The 25,101-nt window shown below is 42.6% G+C and overlaps 1 protein-coding gene across 1 annotated transcript; it reads left to right on the top strand.

Moving 5' to 3' along the window:
* Positions 1-426: 426 nt before the first annotated feature.
* LOC118801610 (sperm flagellar protein 2-like) lies at positions 427-25,101 on the top strand. Its single transcript, XM_036561970.1, has 24 exons — positions 427-603; positions 2,582-2,754; positions 3,103-3,277; positions 5,389-5,611; positions 6,106-6,179; positions 7,470-7,570; positions 7,949-8,202; positions 8,355-8,484; positions 11,868-12,036; positions 13,397-13,534; positions 13,694-13,851; positions 14,718-14,801; positions 15,120-15,213; positions 15,486-15,618; positions 17,248-17,373; positions 17,824-17,962; positions 18,884-19,113; positions 20,556-20,662; positions 21,077-21,259; positions 21,433-21,525; positions 22,236-22,406; positions 22,545-22,718; positions 24,659-24,781; positions 24,971-25,101. The coding sequence occupies exons 1-24, from the start codon at positions 427-429 to the stop codon at positions 25,034-25,036; spliced, it is 3,495 nt and encodes a 1,164-aa protein (XP_036417863.1). The 3' UTR covers positions 25,037-25,101.

The following is a 25,101-nucleotide window of genomic DNA, read 5'->3' as shown; positions in this document are numbered from 1 at the left end:
AACCAGAAACATAGAAACCCTACAGACCAAGAACTCAGCCTACAGTATTTATCTGAACTGAAAAAACACAAAAAACTACTGCATGACAAAACGACCAAATGTATGTCCACTCGATTATCAGAAACTGAACAAGCAGTTGAAAACACATTCTGGGATATGTGGAAATCATTAAATAAAACAAAACAAAGAATGCATACCAATCCAAAATGGCAACATCTGGAAAACACATTTTGAATCCTTGTATGAGAACCCATGACACAAAGGTCTCAACTAAACACAGACACAAAGAACCATAGAAGAAATATAGAGGAATACATAGAGGAATCTGTAAAAAACAAACTAACCCAACTGGACACACCTATAACAATCACAGAACTCAAAGACCAAATTCACAAACTAAAGGTAAACAAAGCCTCTGGACCCGACATGATCAGACCAGAAATGCTCAAATACAGCAGCCCTAAGCTTCAGATGGCAGTGCTGAAACTGTTCAACCTGATTTTAAATACTGGTGAATTCCCTGAAATCTGGAACAAGGGCTTCATCACCCTGATCTTCAAAAGTGGAGATAAACTACAGCCTTCAAACTACAGAGGAATCTGTGTGAGTAGCGTATTAGGAAAGGTCTTCCGTAGTATAATTAACACCAGGATTCAAACATTTACGGCATTTTGGCAGACGCTCTTATCCAGAGCAACTTACAGTAATTTTACAGAGGCAAAGGTAGTGTTAGGAGTCTTGCCTAAGGACTCTTATTGGTATAGTGTAGGGTATTTACCAAGGTGGGGTTTGAACCCCAGTCTACAGTGTAGAAGGCAGAGGTGTTACCCACTACACCACCACCAAACATTTCTAAATACAAACAAGATAATCAATAAATCTCAAATTGGCTTCTTACCAAAACATAGAACAGCAGATCATCTGTACACCCTCCAAACCCTAATGAACAACCACGTCCACAACAAACCACAAGGAAAAACCTTCGCCTGCTTTGTGGACTTTTTGCTTTTGACTCTGTGTGGCACAAAGTACTATTTTACAAACTAATACAAAGTGGTGTTGGAGGTCAAATATACAATATAATAAAAACCATATACAGTAACACACAGTGCTGCGTAGAGATCGACACAAAGAGAACAGCATATTTTAAACAAAGCAAGAGAGTAAAACAAGGCTGCAGCTTGAGTCCCACCTTGTTTAATGTATATATAAATGAATTGGCCACTAAATTCAACCGATCCTGGACTCTCAGAAGACCAGGAAATAAAACACCTAATGTACGCAGATGATCTGGTAATATTAGCACCAACAAAAGACGCTGACCAGCAGAACCTGTCAATACTGGAGACTTACTGTAAAGATTGGGCCCTTACAGTAAATATGGACAAAACAAAAATAATGTTTTCTCAAAATAAAGCCAGATTACAGGAGAAGAAATACCAGTTTACTTTCGAAGACACAGTAATATCACACACCACCAACTTTTCTTATTTAGGTGTGATATTAAATTCAGCAGGAAATTTTAAATCAGCGATTGCAGCACTGACGGAAAAAGCTCGCAGATCTTACTACATGAGAAAAAAATAAGTTTTGTAACAAATTTTGTAATTTCATCTTAAAATTACGAAATTTGGGACAATTCCATCTTGAATTCTGCAAAGACGTCCTGCAGATGAACAGAGGTGTCTCTAATCTGGCCTGCAGAGCAGAGCTGGGCAGGTTTCCACTGATTCTGGACATCCAGAAAAGATGCTGTAAATTCTGGTACCACCTGACCCAGTCAGATCCAAACTCCCTTCACTATAAAGTCTTCATCAGCAACAAGACAGACCCAAACCACCCACTAAACCAGCTCGCCAGGATAAAGAACTTAGAGGCCAACCTAAGCGCTCCACACTGAGAGAGGCTGAGGATGATAGCAGAGCAGATCACAGCCTCTACTGGAGAAACCAGATCACTCACCAACACAAACTCACGTTACGAAATGCTTGATCGGAAATACTCATTAGCCAAACTAACGAAATACAGACTGAGTGACCATAAACTGGCCATTGAAACAGGGAGGCACAGAAAAAGCAGGCTGGACAGAGAGAACAGGATCTGCACCCACTGCCCATCAGGAGAGACAGAAACTGAGAATCACTTCCTTCTTTCATGTTCAGAATATAAAACCATCAGAGACTCTTTTCTGACAAAATTTACTAATAAAACCCCCTCCTTCCCCAAACTGACCGACTCAGAGGAAATGAAGATTTTACTGGGAGAAAATGTAGAACACTGACCAACTGCATGTTTCATTATAAAGAGACCAAAATTAGTCCATTTAACTGGATTTAGTGCCAAATACTGAATAAAAATAATTGTGTTCACAGTTTCTGATATTTTTTTTAAATGTAGCACTGCTGGTTCTTTTGTCTCTGTTCCATCTGCTCAGCTCTCTGCGAAAATAAATATTGTGACATTGTGTATCATGAACATTTCTTGAAGTATTGTGATATTATATTTTTACCATATCGCCCACCTCTAGCCCTACCTATAGTTGATGATACGTGTATGTGTGTTTCACGCTCTTCTCCAGCAGGATCGCGTGGGGCATCAGGAGGAGATACGTAAGGACCGAGAGTTTCACGCTCGTCTGGCTGCTGAGTGCACTCAGTCCAAACACCAAAAACACTTCAACATCTGCAGGGAGATTCCGGAGCAGATCGTAGATCTGGCAACCAAGAGTGGGGAGTACCGCCTGCTCACGGCCAAGTACGATTTAAGACCTTTACACACGGAATATGATTTATTGGCCCTATTTACTCAGATATCAGTAAATCAATTCAAACACAGCGATAACTGACGATACCTTGCACTAAACAGTCTGGTGGATTAGCTCTGTCCCAGCAACTAGAACTTTCAGACAAACATCAGAAGGATTGCTGTGCCTACTGAAATGGAAAGATGTCCATTTTGGATGGACATCTTTCCATCCAAAATGGACATCTTTCCATGTCCAACCTAATATATTTGGAGCAATGTTTGAAGGGAATGGTGAGGATCACCTTATAAATAAATAAACTTTTTATGTTTTTCTCTCTGTATTTCTCTCCATTGTAGTGATATTCCTCTGAAGTTGATGAGGGAGTGGAAGGAGATGTATTTCAGTGGTAAGCCGCTGTATGAAGTGTCTGAGCTGGAGTTAGGGGCAGAGCCTGCAGAGCCCAGCCCAGAACAAACAATCCAGCTGGAGAAACTAAACATCCTCAACCAGCAGGACTATGATGAGTACACAGTGAGTAGAGTCTGTTAGTCTAATAGTTTCATAATGAGTTAGTTTAAAAACATTAGTGTGTTTGTAATTTCATGATGTGACGTGGTGACAGAAAATCAGACGCTTGCAGATGTAAAAATGAAGGTGGTTTATTAACACCAAACCAACCGTAAGCAAAAAGGGCAAAGCTCAAATCGAAGTCAAAAACACAGGCCAAAATTCAAAGCACAGATCTGTCAGAACAGCGAAAGTACCAAGGGAAGAGGCAAAAAGTCAAAAACAGAACAAACGAAGCAAAGGTCAAAACACAGAGTATAATCAATCAGGCAAATAATGCTCAGTAGGTTTCTAGGAAACAATACCTCGCAAACATTCAGACTAAAGCCCGGGCTTAAATACTGCTAACTATCTGTCATATGATCATATGCACAGATGAACATAGTTAGTACTCAGGGGATTGAGAGCGCTGATAGGTTCGCCGGTGAAAGTCCAAAGTCACATGAGATCCCATTGAATTCTGGGCAATGGAGTTCTCTCCGGAGCTGGATTCCGAGTGCAGATGTTCAGTCATCTGATCTCCCAGAGGATTCTGGGAGATGAAGTCCGTGTCTTCCAGAGAGTTGACCGAATGCGTGACACTTGAATTATATATATAATGTATAATTTATACTTAAATAACAACAACAATGAAAAGAGTGTCACAAAGGAGAAATATTGAGACGTAGGACAAAACACTAACAAGGCAGGGCTAGTGAGGGGACTGGAGAGGGTGGAGTCCATGACAGATCTTCCCTCAAGACATAAATGCTAAGAGATGCAACTGGGTACAGAAGCAGGAAATTCATAGTAGGATGGAGGACAGAAAAACATACAGGGTGTGGAACTGGGACCAACACGGTCACTAGAAAAAAGATGAGAGTGGTGAAGGGCAGAGCAGAAAACTGGAGACTGTGAAACAGGTAACTCAGGGTCAGTCAAGCAGAGAAGTGGGGAGCCTTGTCAAGCAGAGGCATGGGGGGACTGCCAAGCAGGAAGCTAGGGGGCTGGACAGGCAGGGAATATGGTGGAACTGTTGAGCAGGGAAGTGGGGGGGCTCTCAAACAGGGAATTGGGGAGACTGTTGAGCAGGAACATAGGGGGGCTGCAGAATATGCAACCGGGGATCCTGTCAAACAGGAAACTGGGGAAGTGTTGAGCAGAGAACCAGAGGGACTTTTGACCATCGTCATGAAGGTCTGATAAACAAGGAGCTGGAGGGGACTGTTGAACAGGGAATTTGGGAGACAGGTAGGGAACTGGAGGGACTATCGAGCATGGACATGGGAAACTGTGGAACAGGAAACTGGGGGAGTGTTGAGCAGAGAACTGGAGGGATTTTTGACCATGATCATGAAGGTCTGATGAACAGGGAGCTGGAGGGGACTGTTGAACAGGGAATTTGGGAGACAGGTAGAGAACCGGAGGGACTATCAAGCATGGACATGGGAAACTGGAGAAACTTTGAAACAGGGAACTTGTGGGAACTGTTGAGCAGGGAATTTCACTGTCTGTCATGCACAGAACTAGAGTGACTATCGAGCATTGACATGGGGGATTATAGAATAGGAAACTGGGGAAAATGTGAAATAGGGAACTTGGGGGGACTTTTGAAAGGAACTGAGGGGACTGTTTTGCAGAGAACTGGGCGAACTGGAGGGACTGTCAAACAAGGATATGGGGAACTGTTGAGCATGGAAGAACTGTTGAAGCTGGACATGGGATAAAGTTAAGCAGGGAAGTAGGAGGACTGCTGAACCCAGACATGGGGTAAAGTTCATCACGGAACTAGATGGACTGTTGAATCTGGACACGGAGTAAAGTTGATCAGGGAACTATAAGGACTGTTGAACCTGGACATGGAGTAAAGTTGAGCAGGGAACTGGAGAGATTGTTGCGCAGGAATCTGGGGGATGTGGTATATTAGTGTTTTTTGCGAGTGTACTGCTTAATTTTTAGTTTCTTAGAAAATTCATTTCTTAATTTCTTTGAGTTTGCTATTTTACTGTTAATTAGATTGTCTTTGATTTTAGTTAATTTAATGGTTGTTTGAAATCAAAAAGGTTACAAAAATTTGTTTGTGGTGTTTGTTGCAGAATATGACGGGTGAATGGACGTGGCCTGAAGAAGAAGGAGAGAGCAGAGCTCCGCCCACCAATAATGATATTCTGGGCCATGTTGTTGCTCGTCTGCAGAGCATTGTTAATCCCCCTTGCCTGAATGACCCTTCACCACAATTCCCAAATTTCTCTCTCAGAGCATGTGTGCTGGGAAAGGTGTGCTCTGGCAAGACCACCTGCCTCACAAGGATCAGCGAGGGTACTCCAACCTACACAATGAGACTTGCCCTCAGTTTCAGTTTCCCCTCTTACCTCAAATACAGCCGATCAGCCATGACACGTTTGGTGTCTCAAGTTCATTTTTTTGTTTGTCAGGTAACTGGCAAAATGGAAAACTACCAGCTTTACATAAAGTCCATCAGGAGGCTCTAACATGATGTTGTTTGACATGATCACGTGATGTTTTTATTGGTTATTTCATGAAGAGACGATTACAACTGTTAAGGCTGAGTTTCAAGTGATAATGCTTTGTGCACCTCAGGTGAAATTTAGTTGATGTAAGTTTTTAAGGTAGTAAAGTTTTTCACTGTGTGAAGTCTAATGTCTTAACTGCATTTGGGGTGAAAGAGGAAACTGCAAAGTTGATTATTTGTTAAACTATTGCTTTAAGGTTTCTTACAGCTTTTTAGTATCTTTACAAATTTAGTGTTTATTCTGCTGAATTTACTGATTAACTCACTGCCTTCCATGCAGTACATGGCATCCACATTCTTTCAGCTGATATACTGATCCAGGAGGCGCTGGCTGCCCGCCAAGCTGGAGAACAGGTCCTGAGTGACCACAGCCCAGAGCTTGAGGTACCGACTACCACAATGTTCTCATGAAAAAATCATATTTGCAGTACTCGATCAGCTGAGAATTCTTAACAAAAAACAGAAAAATCTAATTGTCAGTACTCAATCAGCTGAGAGTTCTTTATGAAAGCTATGGTAATGTACTTTAGTCGATTTTCATAGATAACAGTGAGTCATAACAGTATCAGACACCACATAATCAACTCCACACCGTTTGAGGCAAAAAGCTGAATTCGGCCTCCTATTTGCCAGCATCTTATTCTAATTTTGGTTTTAATCATCACACATTTACGGCATTTGGCAGACGCTCTTATCCAGAGTGACTTTTTTTTAACACAGGTAAAGGGAAAAGGTAGTGTTAGGAGTCTTGCCCAAGGGCTTTTATTGGTATAGTGTAGGGTGCTCACCCAGGCCAGTGTTCAAACCCCAGTCTACAGCATAGAGGGCAGTGGTGTTACCCACTACACTATACCAACCACACAGTCACAATTTTCCTTTCCACCTCAAATAGCACAGACGTTACGGAAGGGACAATTCCAATAAGAAGCTGGTACATAGAAGATCTTCTTCACCAACATGTCATGCAAGTGTGTGAGGATTTAAGCATGCAGTTAGCACCATGCTAATTAGTGAGGCTTCTATTACTTGTTAGCCACATTAGCCTCATAGCTCCAGTACTAAAACTAAAAGCAAACTTCAGACACCAAATGTGTCTTGGCTGATCGACTGCATTTGGAGTGATGGAGGGAAAATCTTTCTGCTGAACTCTTGCTTGAATCTGTCTGTTTGAGCTGTACTGTTTGCTCTGTGGTGTAGACGAGTGCGGAAAGCTGTGGATCTGATACTCAGGAAGCTGAGCAGAGAGAGGAGGAGTCATCTACTGCTGCAGACTCAGGTATGTATATCCATTACTGTAATAACCAAAAGGAAGACATGCAATAATGACAATACATACGCTAACATTCAAATTATCGGAATCACTGGTCATATTATTACATTTTTCCCCAGGTCCTGTGTCCAAAGACCTGCCTAAAAAAGACAGCAAGACTAAAGTAAGCACTGCAGAGATTTACAGTAGTCACAGTAATGTTCTCAGACAGACTCTCATTCTTAATGACCTTAGAGACATTTTGATCTAAAGGCATCTACTTAAAAGCTTAACATCTGTTTCTAAGACAAATATACCTGTCTTACACTTTGACTGGTGCTGTTCACACTTAGTGGCAGTCAGTGAGATGTTGTGTGTTGCTGTTTACCCAGCAGTCTTTGCGGGCGCAGCATGGTGCAGCAGTGGAGAAGGCGCTGAGGAGGGGTGGAGCCATTCCTGATGAGCTCCTCATTGACATCTTCATACATGCAGTCAGGTACACACCTGGGCACCTGCCTGACACATCTGTGTGACACACCTGCCTCATACACCTTCTACTTCTGGCTCTTACACTTGACTGAGACACCTAACTGATACACCTGTCTCATATACCTGCCTCTTACATCTGCCTCTTACACCTGACTGACACGTCTGTGTGACACATCTGCCTCATGTACCTGCCTTATACACCTTCTATTTCTGGCTCTTACACTTGACTGAGACTCCTAACTGATACCTCTGCCTCATATACCTGCCTCTTACATCTGTCCCTTACACCTGACTGATGCACCTGCCTCTTATACCTGACTGAAACATCTGTTAAAAATGCCTCATCTGTTCTGGCCTCTCTGGCGCCCCCTGGTGTGTGCTGCAGGCAGGTTCCAGAGGGCCGTGGTTGGGTTCTGGATGGGTTCCCAACAAACGTGTCTCAGGCCCGGCTGCTGGAGAAGGCCCTGAGCGGAGCCGACCCGGACCAGGCTGACAGGAAGAGGCGGAACAAGAAGCCTAACCTGGTGGAAGACAAGAATGCCCCCAAAGCCCCGCCCCCTCCTTTACCTGCACTGCACCTGGCCGTGCTGCTTGAGGTCTCAGACGAGCAGGTGCTGGACCGGGCTCTCCACCAGAGTCGTGAGTCCACAGTTTTAGATTCTGCCTTCTGATCTGTGTTGTAGTCATTTCAGGTATGAGTGTACCTGTTCAGTCCTGAGTTTCTCTGAGCTTTAAAAGCTTTAAAAGCTAAAGATACACTGATTAAGTTTTATTTAAATGTTTCCCAGCAGAGCAGGTGAGAGAGGAGAACGCTAATAAGACCGATGACACTCTGCCAAAGACGCAGGACCAAATACTTCCTCCGGAACATACACAACAGAGTGCTCCCCCTGCTGGAGACCACACACACATCCAGCACAGGTAGAGTTCATCAATAACAGCCAACGCCCAGACCTGCCCTGTTTCTGCTGATGGTGTAATGGAAATTAGGAACATTTCAGTTTCATTTACAAACTTCTACCAGCTTCTAACTTGATTCATTATGGTAAATACTGACTGGCTCTACTTTGCTGTATCATAATTGTCTCAAATCCTTGGTCAAGAGAGAAAAGGGGTCCTCTTCCCAGTCCTGGAGATCCCACACCACACACATTGTTGTGTTCCCCTGTTCTAGCACACATTAATTAATTAATGAAGTCATTCCTCGTGTGCTGGTCAGGTGTGTTAGAGTAGGGAAAACACAGGAATGTGCAAAGCATGGGGTCCCCATGACTGATATTAGGAACCACTGAGCTATTATATTTTTATTTGGATTTTGCCTCATACTTCCCCAGTTCTACTGTATGGAGCCTAATGGACATTAAAGGACAGGTTTTCCACTAGTGGTTTGTGTATATTAGTGTTCTCAAGCGACTGTTATTAAGATATTCTGGTGGGTTTCGTCGCTTAACATGGTCAATAATCATCATGCCTCGTCAGGTAATTACCAAGGCCTTCATGAACTGAATTCTGAGTGCTGGAAGAGGGAAAGCGCTAATCTGCGCAGAGCTGTGGCCTGGAAGGAACCCAGTTTGACACCCATGATCTAAGAGCTCATATGAAGCACTGGGGGTCATTTCACAAAGCAGCATTTCTCAGGCAACCTAGTCGTTCCTGTCGGACAACCCTCCACTTGGGATTAAGTTATCCAGTTTATGCAGTAATCCTGCCCTATGAAATACAGTGCTGTTTTGATGCTGGTAGTTTTGTGGTGCTACAACAAAAACAGACTTACAGGAACCCAGAGCTGAACTGATATCCTGGTCTAAAGGGCACCTCAGATTTTCAGGGGGATTTTAAGCAATATCTGCAGAAGTCTGATCTAAAGCAAAAGTTTGATTTTCAGGGAGGACTTAAAGCAGTATCTGCAGAAGTCTGATCTAAAGCAGGAGTTTGTGTGTGTTTTTCAGGGAGGACTTTAAGCAATATCTGCAGAGGTCTGATCTAAAGCAGGAGTTTGTGTGTTTTTCAGGGAGGACTTTAAGCAGTATCTGCAGAGGTCTGATCTAAAGCAGGAGTTTGTGTGTTTTTCAGGGAGGACTTTAAGCAGTATCTGCAGAGGTCTGATCTAAAGCAGGAGTTTGTGTGTTTTTCAGGGAGGACTTTAAGCAGTATCTGCAGAGGTCTGATCTAAAGCAGGAGTTTGTGTGTTTTTCAGGGAGGACTTTAAGCAGTATCTGCAGAGGTCTGATCTAAAGCAGGAGTTTGTGTGTTTTTCAGGGAGGACTTTAAGCAGTATCTGCAGAGGTCTGATCTAAAGCAGGAGTTTGTGTGTGTTTTTCAGGGAGGACTTTAAGCAGTATCTGCAGAGGTCTGATCTAAAGCAGGAGTTTGTGTGTTTTTCAGGGAGGACTTTAAGCAGTATCTGCAGAGGTCTGATCTAAAGCAGGAGTTTGTGTGTGTTTTTCAGGGAGGACTTTAAGCAGTATCTGCAGAAGTCTGATCTAAAGCAGGAGTTTGTGTGTTTTTCAGGGAGGACTTTAAGCAGTATCTGCAGAGGTCTGATCTAAAGCAGGAGTTTGTGTGTGTTTTTCAGGGAGGACTTTAAGCAGTATCTGCAGAAGTCTGATCTAAAGCAGGAGTTTGTGTGTGTTTTTCAGGGAGGACTTTAAGCAGTATCTGCAGAGGTCTGATCTAAAGCAGGAGTTTGTGTGTGTTTTTCAGGGAGGACTTTAAGCAGTATCTGCAGAAGTCTGATCTAAAGCAGGAGTTTGTGTGTTTTTCAGGGAGGACTTTAAGCAGTATCTGCAGAGGTCTGATCTAAAGCAGGAGTTTGTGTGTTTTTCAGGGAGGACTTTAAGCAGTATCTGCAGAGGTCTGATCTAAAGCAGGAGTTTGTGTGTGTTTTTCAGGGAGGACTTTAAGCAGTATCTGCAGAGGTCTGATCTAAAGCAGGAGTTTGTGTGTTTTTCAGGGAGGACTTTAAGCAGTATCTGCAGAGGTCTGATCTAAAGCAGGAGTTTGTGTGTGTTTTTCAGGGAGGACTTTAAGCAGTATCTGCAGAGTCTGATCTAAAGCAGGAGTTTGTGTGTTTTTCAGGGAGGACTTTAAGCAGTATCTGCAGAGGTCTGATCTAAAGCAGGAGTTTGTGTGTTTTTCAGGGAGGACTTTAAGCAGTATCTGCAGAGGTCTGATCTAAAGCAGGAGTTTGTGTGTTTTTCAGGGAGGACTTTAAGCAGTATCTGCAGAAGTCTGATCTAAAGCAGGAGTTTGTGTGTGTTTTTCAGGGAGGACTTTAAGCAGTATCTGCAGAAGTCTGATCTAAAGCAGGAGTTTGTGTGTGTTTTTCAGGGAGGACTTTAAGCAGTATCTGCAGAGGTCTGATCTAAAGCAGGAGTTTGTGTGTGTTTTTCAGGGAGGACTTTAAGCAGTATCTGCAGAGGTCTGATCTAAAGCAGGAGTTTGTGTGTGTTTTTCAGGGAGGACTTTAAGCAGTATCTGCAGAGGTCTGATCTAAAGCAGGAGTTTGTGTGTGTTTTTCAGGGAGGACTTTAAGCAGTATCTGCAGAGTCTGATCTAAAGCAGGAGTTTGTGTGTGTTTTTCAGGGAGGACTTTAAGCAGTATCTGCAGAGGTCTGATCTAAAGCAGGAGTTTGTGTGTTTTTCAGGGAGGACTTTAAGCAGTATCTGCAGAGGTCTGATCTAAAGCAGGAGTTTGTGTGTGTTTTTCAGGGAGGACTTTAAGCAGTATCTGCAGAGGTCTGATCTAAAGCAGGAGTTTGTGTGTGTTTTTCAGGGAGGACTTTAAGCAGTATCTGCAGAGGTCTGATCTAAAGCAGGAGTTGTGTGTGTTTTTCAGGGAGGACTTTAAGCAGTATCTGCAGAGGTCTGATCTAAAGCAGGAGTTTGTGTGTTTTTCAGGGAGGACTTTAAGCAGTATCTGCAGAGGTCTGATCTAAAGCAGGAGTTTGTGTGTTTTTCAGGGAGGACTTTAAGCAGTATCTGCAGAGGTCTGATCTAAAGCAGGAGTTTGTGTGTTTTTCAGGGAGGACTTTAAGCAGTATCTGCAGAGGTCTGATCTAAAGCAGGAGTTTGTGTGTTTTTCAGGGAGGACTTTAAGCAGTATCTGCAGAAGTCTGATCTAAAGCAGGAGTTTGTGTGTTTTTCAGGGAGGACTTTAAGCAGTATCTGCAGAGGTCTGATCTAAAGCAGGAGTTTGTGTGTTTTTCAGGGAGGACTTTAAGCAGTATCTGCAGAGGTCTGATCTAAAGCAGGAGTTTGTGTGTTTTTCAGGGAGGACTTTAAGCAGTATCTGCAGAGGTCTGATCTAAAGCAGGAGTTTGTGTGTTTTTCAGGGAGGACTTTAAGCAGTATCTGCGGAGGCCTGATCTAAAGCAGGAGTTCGTGTCCGTGTGGCAGCGAGACTTTAACAGCGTTCCTGATGACATGAGGCAGGATGAGGAGACCAAAGCTGAGCTTCACCACAGACTGGACGTGAGACACAAACCCACCAACACACTTTCTTTACAGCCACATCATTCAATACACTTACCGTACAGCTGTATTAATGATAGGCTACTCTACAGTATCTTTTACAGGTCCTGTGGTTTGGTGACAGCTGTGTGGTGTAGCTTTGCATATCGTTTCACACTTTTAATATTGGTACTTATATTCCACCAATTAAATGTAGTTCCAGCAACTTAGGCCTGATTAACACATACTGCATCTGTGAGGCGTGAGCAACGCGGAAAGTCTTGCTTTTCATTTCAGCGCACATGTTAATCAGCGCTTTCATACATGCTGTGTTTTTTTCAGTGTGCTGTGGACTTCACACAGCAAAATATACTGAAATTAGCCATTAAATTAATGAAAATAAAACCCTATTTTTAAATTCATATTTTTTACTGTTTGATGAAATACTAGTTAAACATTCAGTGTTGCAAACAGATTTCCCGGTTGGTCCATGAGGCATGAAACTTTTACTTAATCACAAGTCAAAATGCTGTTGAGGGTAAACAAACATACCGTGCACTATTATAAATGATATTTTATTGAGCAGACTGATGATTTATCTGGAAAATGGAAGGTCTGTTTAACTTTCTTGACGCTCTGGTCCGCAGAACAAACCCTGTATGTATGAAAGGCCAGCACGTTCGGGCTGTAGCGCTCACACTGCCACATTACCAGCACCACAAGCATTGTTACTGCCTGACGACATTTGGTCATATACATAAAATTGATGAAAAAACTGCTGTTATCAGATAAAACAAGACAAACAAAACACTTTTCTATCAATCTGATTGAGTGGGCGGAGCTAAGTGTTGTATAATCCACACTTTTTTGTCACCGCTGTTGACAGACTGTACCAGAGTCTCGTATCCTGTGTCAGCTGTATCGGCACATGTGAAATCACTCCAAACCTCCTGACTGACTGTGTTTGATTTGCTTCATATTCTCAGGAAATAACGTCATTGTGCCGAACTGATAGTGTGTAAAATTTAGGCTTTCTATCTTCATTATTCAGAAATATGGAGGCTTTAAAAAGTGAGCGTGGCCCTAATTTTTTGTCTATGAATGAACACTATGGGAAAATTCAACCAGTCGCAAATGTTGAATTTTTGATGGTATCTGTAATTAATTTAATTTTCAGGGCTTATTCTCACTTCTCACTTCTCACTGTATGACCATATTTAACCAGAGCATCAGATGAATTCAGTCAGCTTAGCCTACAAAACACGCAGCAAATTATTATAAGTAAATTTACATATTCACAACACATATGGAACATAATATATATGTATATACATAATGCATGAGACGTGTTAATGTTACATACAGCTACCATTATATATAGGAGTTGCGGGAGCGTCTGTGGGATATCTGTGATAAGAGAAGGGAGGAGGCGATGGAGGAGAGAGCTGGAGTTATAGGAGACGGCTGGCTGAAGGATCACACTGCCCTGCTGATCAACCACTACTCCACTCTAATGCAGGTCAAACACACACCCACATACACACCCACACACACCCACACACACACACACACACACACACACACTCATATAATACTCTCTGGGAGATCATACAGTCTGGTACAGACACAGGTTCCCTGAAGCTGAGAGATGATGTGAGGACGTCTGGTGTGTGTGCAGGTGGAGGTGGACAGGTTTCAGGACACTCTGCGTGTGCTGAGAGATTATTACACAGGTATGTACAGGAGTGTGTTACCTGAAGCACCTCAGGACTTCACCTGCCTCCCACTGCTGGACATCACCAACAACAACGGCAGCCAGCCGGACAGGACCAAAAGGTGAATTACTCTACATATCCCATAATATTACACTAAACATCCCATAATAGTACACTGCACATCCCATATTATTCAATGCTACCACTGTAGAACAGGCTCAGTTTATATCACAATACCTACATTTAGAGTCAGTTATTCATTCAGCCTAATGAGAAACTGTAGAACAGACTCAGTTTATATCACAATACCTACATTTAGAGTCAGTTATTCATTCAGCCTAATGAGAAACTGTAGAACAGGCTCAGTTTATATCACAATACCTACATTTAGAGTCAGTTATTCATTCAGCCTAATGAGAAACTGTAGAACAGACTCAGTTTATATCACAATACCTACATTTAGAGTCGGTTATTCATTCAGCCTAATGAGAAACTGTAGAACAGACTCAGTTTATATCACAATACCTACATTTAGAGTCGGTTATTCATTCAGCCTAACGAGAAACTGTAGAACAGACTCAGTTTATATCACAATACCTACATTTAGAGTCGGTTATTCATTCAGCCTAATGAGAAACTGTAGAACAGACTCAGTTTATATCACAATACCTACATTTAGAGTCGGTTATTCATTCAGCCTAATGAGAAACTGTAGAACAGACTCAGTTTATATCACAATACCTACATTTAGAGTCAGTTATTCATTCAGCCTAATGAGAAACTGTAGAACAGACTCGGTTTATGTTGTGGGTGGAGTCTGGATAGGACAGTTATCATGTCATCTCTATAGTGTCCTCATTAGTGATGTTAAGAATAGAGGAACTCGTAGGGGAAGGTGTGAGGTGGTCTGTAGGGGATTGTTATGAGGTTCTTTAATGCTCAGTGTGTTGATGTACGTTGTTAGAGATTGTGTGTATGTTCTTGCAGCCCTTCTGGCCCCGCCCCTTCAGAGAGACTCACAAAGAGTGCTGGGAAAAAAAACACAGAGCCAGAGGAGAAGAAAACCAAAGTGTAAGAACACACACACACACACACACACACACACACACACACACACACACACGCATATATATATAGTCACTGCCAGAACAAAACCTCTAATTTTTATATATTTTTACCTGCTGCTGTTTAAACTGTGTTAATATTTCATAATGAACAAACTAACATAAATGGTCTAAAATGACTTAGAAATAAATTTTGTTTCATTAACTTACGTTGAAAGTTAATAATGTTCTTTATTTCTCCTGTAAATTTACTTCTTTAGAGATATTAAGTTTTTGCACAGCCACAATACAAATACATATACATGCTGTGTTTCTGTTTGTGCAGAGTTCCTCTGATTGGACGCAGGTCGCCCTCTACAGACCCCTCCAGGCTCCTGCAGGACATCCATCAAACTGCCCTCACTGCCATCACCAACATGGTAACAAACACAGTTCGAAGCCTCTGTTTCTGAACCAGTTTGAAACACCTTCTCTATGAGACTCAGTTTGGACCAACATTCACTGTCATCTCTGATGTCTCTGAATACAGTAGTACTGATTACTGATGTCTGTCCCAGTGTGTAACTGAGGAAGCAGTACTGAAAGCAGCATGTACTTCCATTACATACATATTACTAGTAATAAAAGCGAGAGCTGCGACGTTAGTGTGTGTGTGTGTGTGTGTGTGTGTGTGTGTGTGTGTGTGTGTTAGGCGTCAGTGGAGGTTCAGCAGGTGGAGATGGAGGTGAACCAGGAGGTTCAGCAGCAGCAGATGGAGAGAGAGAAAGCACTCTCTCAGGCTTCAGCCACAAACTCCGCCAAGAAGAAATCAGCCAAGAAGAAAGGTACACAAACACACACACACACACACACACACACACTCTTCCAGAGTATGAAACACACACACACACTTCCAGCTGTCATCCAGTAGGGGGCAGTATATTTCCCCACATTAGATTAGATTTCATTAGATTCAACTATTGTCAATACAGTATTATTTACATATAAGGTGCAGAAGGGTGGTATAGTGGTAAAACAATATATAGATATGCAAGTATACATATAATATACATCTTTACAGAGTGAGTGGACAGTGTACACTGAGGTAGTAAGTCCTGTGAGAGCAGCATATGTAAAAGATAAGTATGCAGAGTAAACGTACCGTAACTGTTGGTGCAAAAATGAATAGAGCAGTAACAGTGCAGTGACTGCAAAGGTTAAAGTGGCCGTGTGGAGTTCAGCAGTTAAAGTCACAGTGTGGAGGTCAGCAGGGTCACACCCTCAGGGAGTCTGTGGTGGCCTGGGCTGCAGACACACTACAGTCTGTGTGAGGAGTCAGCCCCTTCCATCCAGATCTTCACAGATCTCGTTGTGGGTTTCACACCACTGATGACTTGGGGGTGGGACCAAAGAGAGGTGGTCAGACTGTCCCAGGTGGTAGAGGGGTGTGGCTTTGGAGGCGTTAGCCACACAGGTGTTAACATTAACCAAACATCTCTGTCGCCTTGTGGTTCAGGAGACATTCTGATGGAACTTTGGAAGTACAGATCTCAGATTACTGTGATTAAAGTCCCCGGCAACAATAAAGCCTCCATCCAGGTTCACAGTCTGCAGTTTGCTAATGGCAGCACAAAGAAGATAGGGAAGATAGAAGGGTCTGCATTTAATAATCAGGAATTTCAGATCAGCAGAGCAGTGGGTATCATCAGCGACGGAGTCTGTGCACCATGCTTTGTTTAGATAAATGCCAACACACTGTTATGTATTATTACTTAAATAAAGGCAGTCAGGGACGTTCGTTTATCAGTTGTATTAGTGCTCCCTGTGATCTAAATGTGTCTAACAGTCTGTATGTTTACATGAACAAGGACCCACAGCTCATTTCAGTCTGATAACAAACACAGAGAGAGACTGATGTGGTAACTCCTCCACTCACCCAGTCTGATAGTAAACAGATATAAACGGCTATACGTCTCACTGTCCACTCAGATCACTGAGACAGATGTTTATCTGTAAGTGTGATCAGGGTCTATTTCACTGCATCGATGCTTTATTTTACTACAACCCAGCTTTCACTCAGCACTGACCAGGTCACCGCTTTAGAATCTGATTTCAGAGACGTGCAGGGCCTCCCTGGTTCTGCACGCTTAGACCTTGACTGTGAATAGTGAATAATCTGAATAATAATCTGTGTGGATTCAGCAGGTGAGCTACGTTTATTATGTAAAACACCCAAAGACATTCTTACTTTGCTAATTAAGTTTATTATTTTAAAACAAATAACAGATCAGTAGAAGAGACTGTTTGGTCAGTTTTAGCCTAAAGCTCCACAATAACAGCTGTACTTTGTGCATTTAACCACTAGGAGGCACTAATGTGCCCTGTTTTGTGAAAACTTCCAGTAATAAACTCTTTATTGCTTCCATTGTCATTGCTGCCGTGTGTGTGTGTGTGTGTGTGTGTGTGTGCTAAAGGCCCCCCGTCCCCGACCCAGGAGCCCACCCCTCCACCTCTGATAGAGGAGAGCCCGGAGGAGGTGCTGGGGAGAGCGGTGAGGAGCAGAATCAGACAGGAGTACAGCAGAGCACTGCAGCATGAAGGTACTTACAGACACATACATACGTCCTGTATGTGTTATATAAACATATCAAAACCTCAGATCTCCAATCAGACACTGTACAGCAGCTCAACTCATAATACAGGTTAACTTAATGTAAATGGAACTGGAGTTTTTCAGTTATGGAAAATATTTTAAAAAGAGCGGAGATACAATATTTTTTTGTGTGACAGCTACAATATTGTAATAATAATAATATGATCATTTATGGAACGTATATATGCAAATATCTATATGTAACAGTAACATATATTCTATATGTATAAGTAACAATACAGTATGACACTAATAATAGTATGACACTAAGATACTATTAGTACCATATATAAATATAGGTGCACTTATCTATTTGGATTCATCTATATTTTTAAAAAAGTACACATATATATGTCAGCATTTCTCTGTGTGTGTGTGTGTGTGTGTGTGTGTGTAGAGGGGGCGGCGAGGCAGCGTTTGGAGCTGGTGAAGCTTCACGCTTTGTCCTTCGTCCACAGCGTCCAGCACAGAGCAGAACAGACCCACACAGAGATGCAGGAGTGGCTGGACCACCGCTTCACCTCCGAGATGGACAGGTCAGAAAACACAGAGAGAGACGTAACACAGAGAAAAAGGAGGGTTTACAACAGGCCAAACTTTTTCAGACCCCCATAAACACCTTTGTGCCAAAAAAAAGAGCCAAACCCAAAATATAATGCTGTTTACTGCTGGTTCTGGCTGGTCAGAGTCCAGATTTAAACCCTATAGTGAGTATTTGGTCTCACATTCAACTCAAACCAGCTCTGCAGTGTTTTTCAGCTGTGTGGAGCCGTCAGTGCTGAGTGGATCAGTACTGACTCTTCTTTCTGTAGAAGACTGTCTGAACATTCACACACTAAACTCCAACACTTAAAGAAATTAAAGTGTATTAACTCACTTTATCTGTGTTTGATGATTTGTTGATAAGACCACTAAAAGCTTAATTTTTGAGATGGGCCCTGTTTGTTTTGCGCTGGAGTGTAAAGGTAGTTTTGGTCCTCAAAGCAGTAAAACAACCACAAAAAGTCCTTTAATCCCACTTTTACTCCATATTACTGTTCTTTAAACCAGCTAGAGCTGCAGCGAACATCACTACACATTTATTATTACACAAACACTGACATTGATCTGTACTTTCAGACACCTTCAGTATAAACACTTCAATACAGTTCATTAATACTCAGTTGGACACAGTGGGTCACGTCTCCACAGTCACGGTTAAACCACTGCTTTAGGTCAGAGGAGAGGAGTAGAGGCTCAGAGGGCGTCTGTACTGTACTGGAATATGAATATAGCTGTATTAGTGTACAGCTGCACTGTCTGTGTGTGTTATGTCTTTTATGTGTATTTTTGTGTGTGTGTGTGTGTTACTGTGTGTGTGTTACTGTGTGTGTGTGTGTGTGTGTGTGTGTTACTGTGTGTGTGTGTGTGTGTGTGTGTGTGTGTGTGTTACTGTGTATGTGTGTGTGTGTGTGCAGTATACAGCAGCTGTCTGAGGTGGTTCAGCACCACATCGAGAACAGTCTGAAGGTCCCTCACCAGCTGGTGCTGGACTGCACCGACTTCTTCATAGACGGGGAGACGCGGGTGTTACCCACTCCGCCCACTCCGCCCCGCCCACCACCGCTGGAACAAACCAATCACAGCACTCTCACCATCCTGCAGCTGCACGGTCTGCACGCCCAGCTGCACAAGATCGCCCCCACAGGTCTGGAGGAGCTCCTAACATTGAGCGCATTTACATGCACTTAATAATCTGATAACTGCAGAACATCAGATTTTGTCAGTAATCTGATCAACGTGTTTACATGCACTTGAGTAATCAGATAATGGGGAAACTCCGGGTCTACATGAGTCAGACAGTAATCAGATTTCTGGTTTGCAACCAGCCAATAAATTCACAGAAGGAGACGTGAAACTCATGAGCGGTTTAAAAAAACACACACCACACCACTTTACCTGAAAATATGAACATACATCATCTAGAAGACGAAGAGTATTTAAATCCTTCATTCCGCTGAGAGTGTAGTCGGTTTTAGCATCGCTCCAAACTAAACTTGCATATTTACAGTTTTACCGTGTGAAGCCAGCCTTATGTTTAATACAGGAAAAAAGATCTTTAATAAAAAAAAAAAGATCTGTAATTAAAACCGTTACATTCATCTGTTTTCTTTGTTTAAAGTTGTATTTATATAAATGTTAACATGTCATGTTTTTTTAAAACAGTTATTTAAAGACACTTAATGTCTGAACTTCAGATGAAATTTGGATGTAAATATTTCGACCCGGGCAGCACGGTGGAGCAGTGGGTAGCGCTGTCGCCTCACAGCGAGAATGGCCTGGGTTCGATTCCCGGCCGGGTGACCAGGGTCATTTCTGTGTGGAGTTTGCCTGTTCTCCCCGTGTCTGCGTGGGTTTCCTCCGGGTACTCCGGTTTCCTCCCACAGTCCAAAGACATGCAGTCAGGCCAATTGGACATGCTGAATTGCCCCTAGGTATGAGTGTGTGTGTGATTGTGTATGTCTGTCTGTCTGCCCTGCGATGGACTGGCGACCTGTCCAGGGTGTATCCTGGCTTCCGCCCAATGACAGCTGGGATAGGCTCCAGCACCCCACCGTGACCCAGAAGGATAAGCGGTTTAGATGATGTTTGTATGTATATATTTTGTCCCCACTTTTCCTTCAGTGATGGGACGTGTAAGTGAAAACCTAAGGCCAAAATTTTCACGTTTTATACACGTGACCACAGGCGAATATTTATCTAATTATCTGAAAAAGTCACACTAGATCAGATTTAACACAATTTAACACAATAACACTGTGTACTGCCTGTAGAGTTAGATCACTCAGAGGCAGCCAAACCTCCGTGTGTTGAGACATCACAGTCACAACTTTCTGGCTGTCTGGCTCACTACATTGAGGGGTCGAGCCTCAAACCAGGAAAGGTGGATATTCTGATCTTCTTGGTGAAAAGACGTAGAAGGCCTGAACCTCAATTAAAATAGTCTCAGTTTAAATCTCAGTCAGAGATATCAGTCAGAAAAATCATACACAATATCACAATAGCAGTCAGAGAAATCATAATTAGACATTTTCCCCAAATCGTTCAGCCTTCTGACTCTAATCCGAGTGTTCTTCTTGTTCTATGTAGGTCTGGTGTCCAGTACCGAGCTCTGTAAGGTCCTGCAGGAGCTGACCTCACTCACTATGGGCTCTGATGCTCTACCTGAAGCCTGGATGAACCTCACAGACTCACAGGTGCAACACTGACCTCGCACATCTTACCACTGCAATAGTTGAAGAAAAAATCACCCCCCCCCAAATCCCCCTTACTCCAAATTGATCCAAATTGATCAGGTGTCTGAAATTTAGCATTGGAGCTAACAAGTAATGGAAGCTTATATCCCACCAATTAGCATGGTGCTAACGGTATGCCTAACTCATCACTCGCTTAAACATGTTAGTGAAGTTGGCTTCCTATTCAGCAGCTTCTTCTTTGAAGTATCTGTTCCACCTTAAATGGCCACAATGTAACTGCTGCATGTATTTAAGGTGGAACGGAACATTCGTATTTTGCTTTCCTGAAACCTGAATTTCGTCTGTGCTTTAGTGCATGTTTACAGATATCAGTGTGTCGGACGGTGTGTTTTATGGTGCTGTGTGTGTGTGTAGGTCCAGGAGCTGGTGTGTGTGCTGTCTCAGGACCGTGAGGTAGTGGACTGGCGTCAGTTTTTACTGAGTGCGGCTCAGCCGTGGCCTTTACCCTCTCAGAACCAACTGCTGAAAACACTCAGACGCTTCAGAGAGAGAGACACTGCGGCCAGCGGAGTCCTTACACTGGAGCAATACAAGCAGGTATAAACACACAGAGGGGTCAGCTCTGAGACCTTCCGTCATGATACAAGGCATCAGATACTGGAGGACCACTAGGAATGGACTGTAACTTGGTGATAAACGCTGCTGTGATCGGCAGGGTGAGTGGGTCAGTGAGAGCTTTGTGTAATTAGGAGTTGTGTGTGGTTGTGCAGGTTGAGTTGTGGTTTTCCAGCCAGAGAGATGTTCCTGTTCCTGATGACCCCACTGAACCTCTGCCATTCGACCGGCTGGCCAACCTCAAGGAGGTACTGCGTAGTCTGTGTGTGCGGATATGTTATGATAGTCTTACTCAGAGTTAGAAATCTCAGTAACACTCATTGGCATAACCATCTCATAAACACGTCATGGGAGATGGTCTTATGATTTGTCCAGCTACAGTCGAGTTCAAACAGAATGGCATGTATAATGTCAATCAGCTGTAATGATAACATGATATTACTTGACATAAACTCATATGATGCGTCTATGTCCCAAGTGTCAAACACAGGGCCGGCGGGCCAAGTCCAGCCCGTGGTACAGTCCTATTCGGCCCGCAAAATTATTTAAATTTTCTATTAATATTAGCCCTTTTCACCATGAACTGTACTACAGTTCCCAGCATGCACTGCAACATAATGTGTGCTCCCACCCCCTCAACAACAACCTACTGTACACTGGGGACATTTAAAGAAGTTTAACAGATTTGTGCAGCTAATATAATTTATTGTTTTATATAAAACAGTTCGGTTTGATTTCAAATGATTTTTGAATCATTTAAGTATTCAGTGCCTGTTTTTTGTCTTTGTAGTTTTGACATATTTTTAATAAGCAGTGGCCAGTTGGGTTCATCGAAAAACGTCAAGTAAAAATAAACATCTGGCCCACAGATTTGTTGAGATTTTGTTGAGAGCTGGGTTCGTGTAAAGCCATACTGACCTCTTTTATGTGTATGGACTTTATGTGTTCATGTGTGCAGTTTTTCTTTGCCCTGTTTGCGGACTCTGGTTCATCCCCGGCTGTTCTGGACTATCTGACCATGCTGCTGTACTTCTGCTGCCATCCTGATCCAGCGCAGGGCTTCACCAGAGCACTCAGCATAGTGACCCAGCACAAACATCAGTACAGACACACCAGCCCCCTGCTGCAGGTACCCTACATTTAATCAGATGTTAACCACTAATAAATAACAGCATCACTAAACCTGTAGACAGTAACCAACACCACTAGTTGTAGCTTAGCTAAAGACTCCAAACCACCCAGCAGTGATCAGCCTCTGTCTCTGTAGTCACTGCCCTACATGGACGGTGCTGAGGAGTGTGAAGCTGAGGAAGAGGACGAGTCTGTGCGTAAAGATGATGGTGTGTTGGTGGATGAGCTTCTTAGAGTTCTGAGCCACGGAGGAACACGAGTGACATCACACCACCGCATAGAGTCTAACAGCAGAGAGGAGTTACAGCAGGTACACCTTCATAATCCAGCTATACTCACTGACCCAATGTTTACAATTCTAACCTCACTGTAGCCCACAATTCAGTCTGAACCGACAAAATTCAGTCTGAAATGACAAAATTCAGTCTGAACTGACAAAATTCAGTCTGAACCGACAAAATTCAGTCTGAACTGACAAAATTCAGTCTGAACCGACAAAATTCAGTCTGAAATGACAAAATTCAGTCTGAACCGACAAAATTCACTCTGAACTGACAAAATTCAGTCTGAACCGACAAAATTCAGTCTGAACTGACAAAATTCAGTCTGAACCGACAAAATTCAGTCTGAAATGACAAAATTCTGTCTGAACTGACAAAATTCTGTCTGAACCGACAAAATTCAGTCTGAACTGACAAAATTCAGTCTGAATACAACTGTAGCTCAAAAATTCAGTCTGAACTGACTGTAGCCCCACAAAATTCAGTCTGAACTGACTGTAGCCCCACAAAATTCAGTCTGAACTGACAAAATTCAGTCTGAACCGACTGTAGCCCACAAAATTCAGTCTGAACTGACAAAATTCAGTCTGAACCGACTGTAGCCCACAAAATTCAGTCTGAACTGACAAAATTCAGTCTGAACTGACAAAATTCAGTCTGAACCGACTGTAGCCCACAAAATTCAGTCTGAACTGACAAAGTTCAGTCTGAACCGACTGTAGCCCACAAAATTCAGTCTGAACTGACAAAGTTCAGTCTTAACAGACTGTAGCCCCACAAAATTCAGTCTGAACTGACAAAGTTCAGTCTCAACTGACTGTAGCCCACAAAATTCAGTCTGAACTGACTATAGCCCACAAAATTCAGTCTGAACTGACAAAATGCAGTCTCAACGTACTGTAGCCCACAAAATTCAGTCTCAACCGACTGTAGCCCACAAAATTCAGTCTGAACTGACAAAATTCAGTCTTAACCGACTGTAGCCCCACAAAATTCAGTCTGAACTGACAAAATTCAGTCTCAACTGACTGTAGCCCCACAAAATTCAGTCTCAACCGACTGTAGCCCCACAAAATTCAGTCTGAACTGACAAAATTCAGTCTCAACTTACTATAGCCCACAAAATTCAGTCTCAACCGACTGTAGCCCACAAAATTCAGTCTGAACTGACAAAATTCAGTCTTAACGGACTGTAGCCCCACAAAATTCAGTCTGAACTGACAAAGTTCAGTCTGAACTGACTGTAGCCCACAAAATTCAGTCTCAATGGACTGTAGCCCACAAAATTCAGTCTGAACTGACAAAAAACGGACTGTAGCCCACAAAATTCAGTCTGAACTGACAAAGTTCAGTCTGAACTGACTGTAGCCCACAAAATTCAGTCTCAACGGACTGTAGCCCACAAAATTCAGTCTGAACTGACAAAATTCAGTCTGAACTGACAAAGTTCAGTCTGAACTGACTGTAGCCCACAAAATTCAGTCTCAACGGACTGTAGCCCACAAAATTCAGTCTGAACTGACAAAATTCAGTCTTAACGGACTGTAGCCCACAAAATTCAGTCTGAACTGACAAAATTCAGTCTGAACTGACAAAGTTCAGTCTGAACTGACTGTAGCCCACAAAATTCAGTCTCAACGGACTGTAGCCCACAAAATTCAGTCTGAACTGACAAAATTCAGTCTGAACTGACAAAATTCAGTCTGAACTGACAAAATTCAGTCTTAACGGACTGTAGCCCACAAAATTCAGTCTGAACTGACAAAATTCAGTCTGAACTGACAAAATTCAGTCTTAACGGACTGTAGCCCCACAAAATTCAGTCTGAACTGACAAAGTTCAGTCTGAACTGACTGTAGCTCACAAAATTCAGTCTGAACTGACAAAATTCAGTCTGAATACAACTGTAGCTCAAAAATTCAGTCTGAACCCAACTACAGCCGATGTTTCGGTGTAATTGTGTGTTTAGGATCTGGTGAAGGTCTTTAAGGAGTTGGGCTTTGATGCGGAGGAGAAGATTCCATTCTCAATGCTATCCCAGCATCCGTTCCTGCAAGACCTGATGGAAGGCTCTTCACAGTATCTGCTAACAGTGAGTGCTGTAACACACAGACTCTTGAAAGTGATACACAAATACAGTTCTTCATAAAAATAAATTAAAAACTGAGTTAACTGTGTCTGCTTTTAAGTTCATTTTTTCATGCTACATTAATAATACATTTAAATATTTTAGAATGAAGCGTTTTTGTGAACAGTTTTTGATGCTGCTGTTTACCTGCAGGATATTCACAGACTTCTACACATCCCGAAGAGTGATGGAGAACCTTCAAGCTTCACCACATCATAGACTCGCATTCACGTGAACACAGAGAGCTTCAGGATAAAGAAAGGACTTCCAAATCCATTAGTCAC

Source organism: Colossoma macropomum, unplaced genomic scaffold (genome assembly GCF_904425465.1).
Source record: "Colossoma macropomum unplaced genomic scaffold, Colossoma_macropomum, whole genome shotgun sequence".
Classification (NCBI taxonomy): Eukaryota; Metazoa; Chordata; class Actinopteri; order Characiformes; family Serrasalmidae; genus Colossoma; species Colossoma macropomum.
Note: the sequence above shows the minus strand (reverse complement) of the source record. Positions and strands in the feature narration are given on the sequence as shown.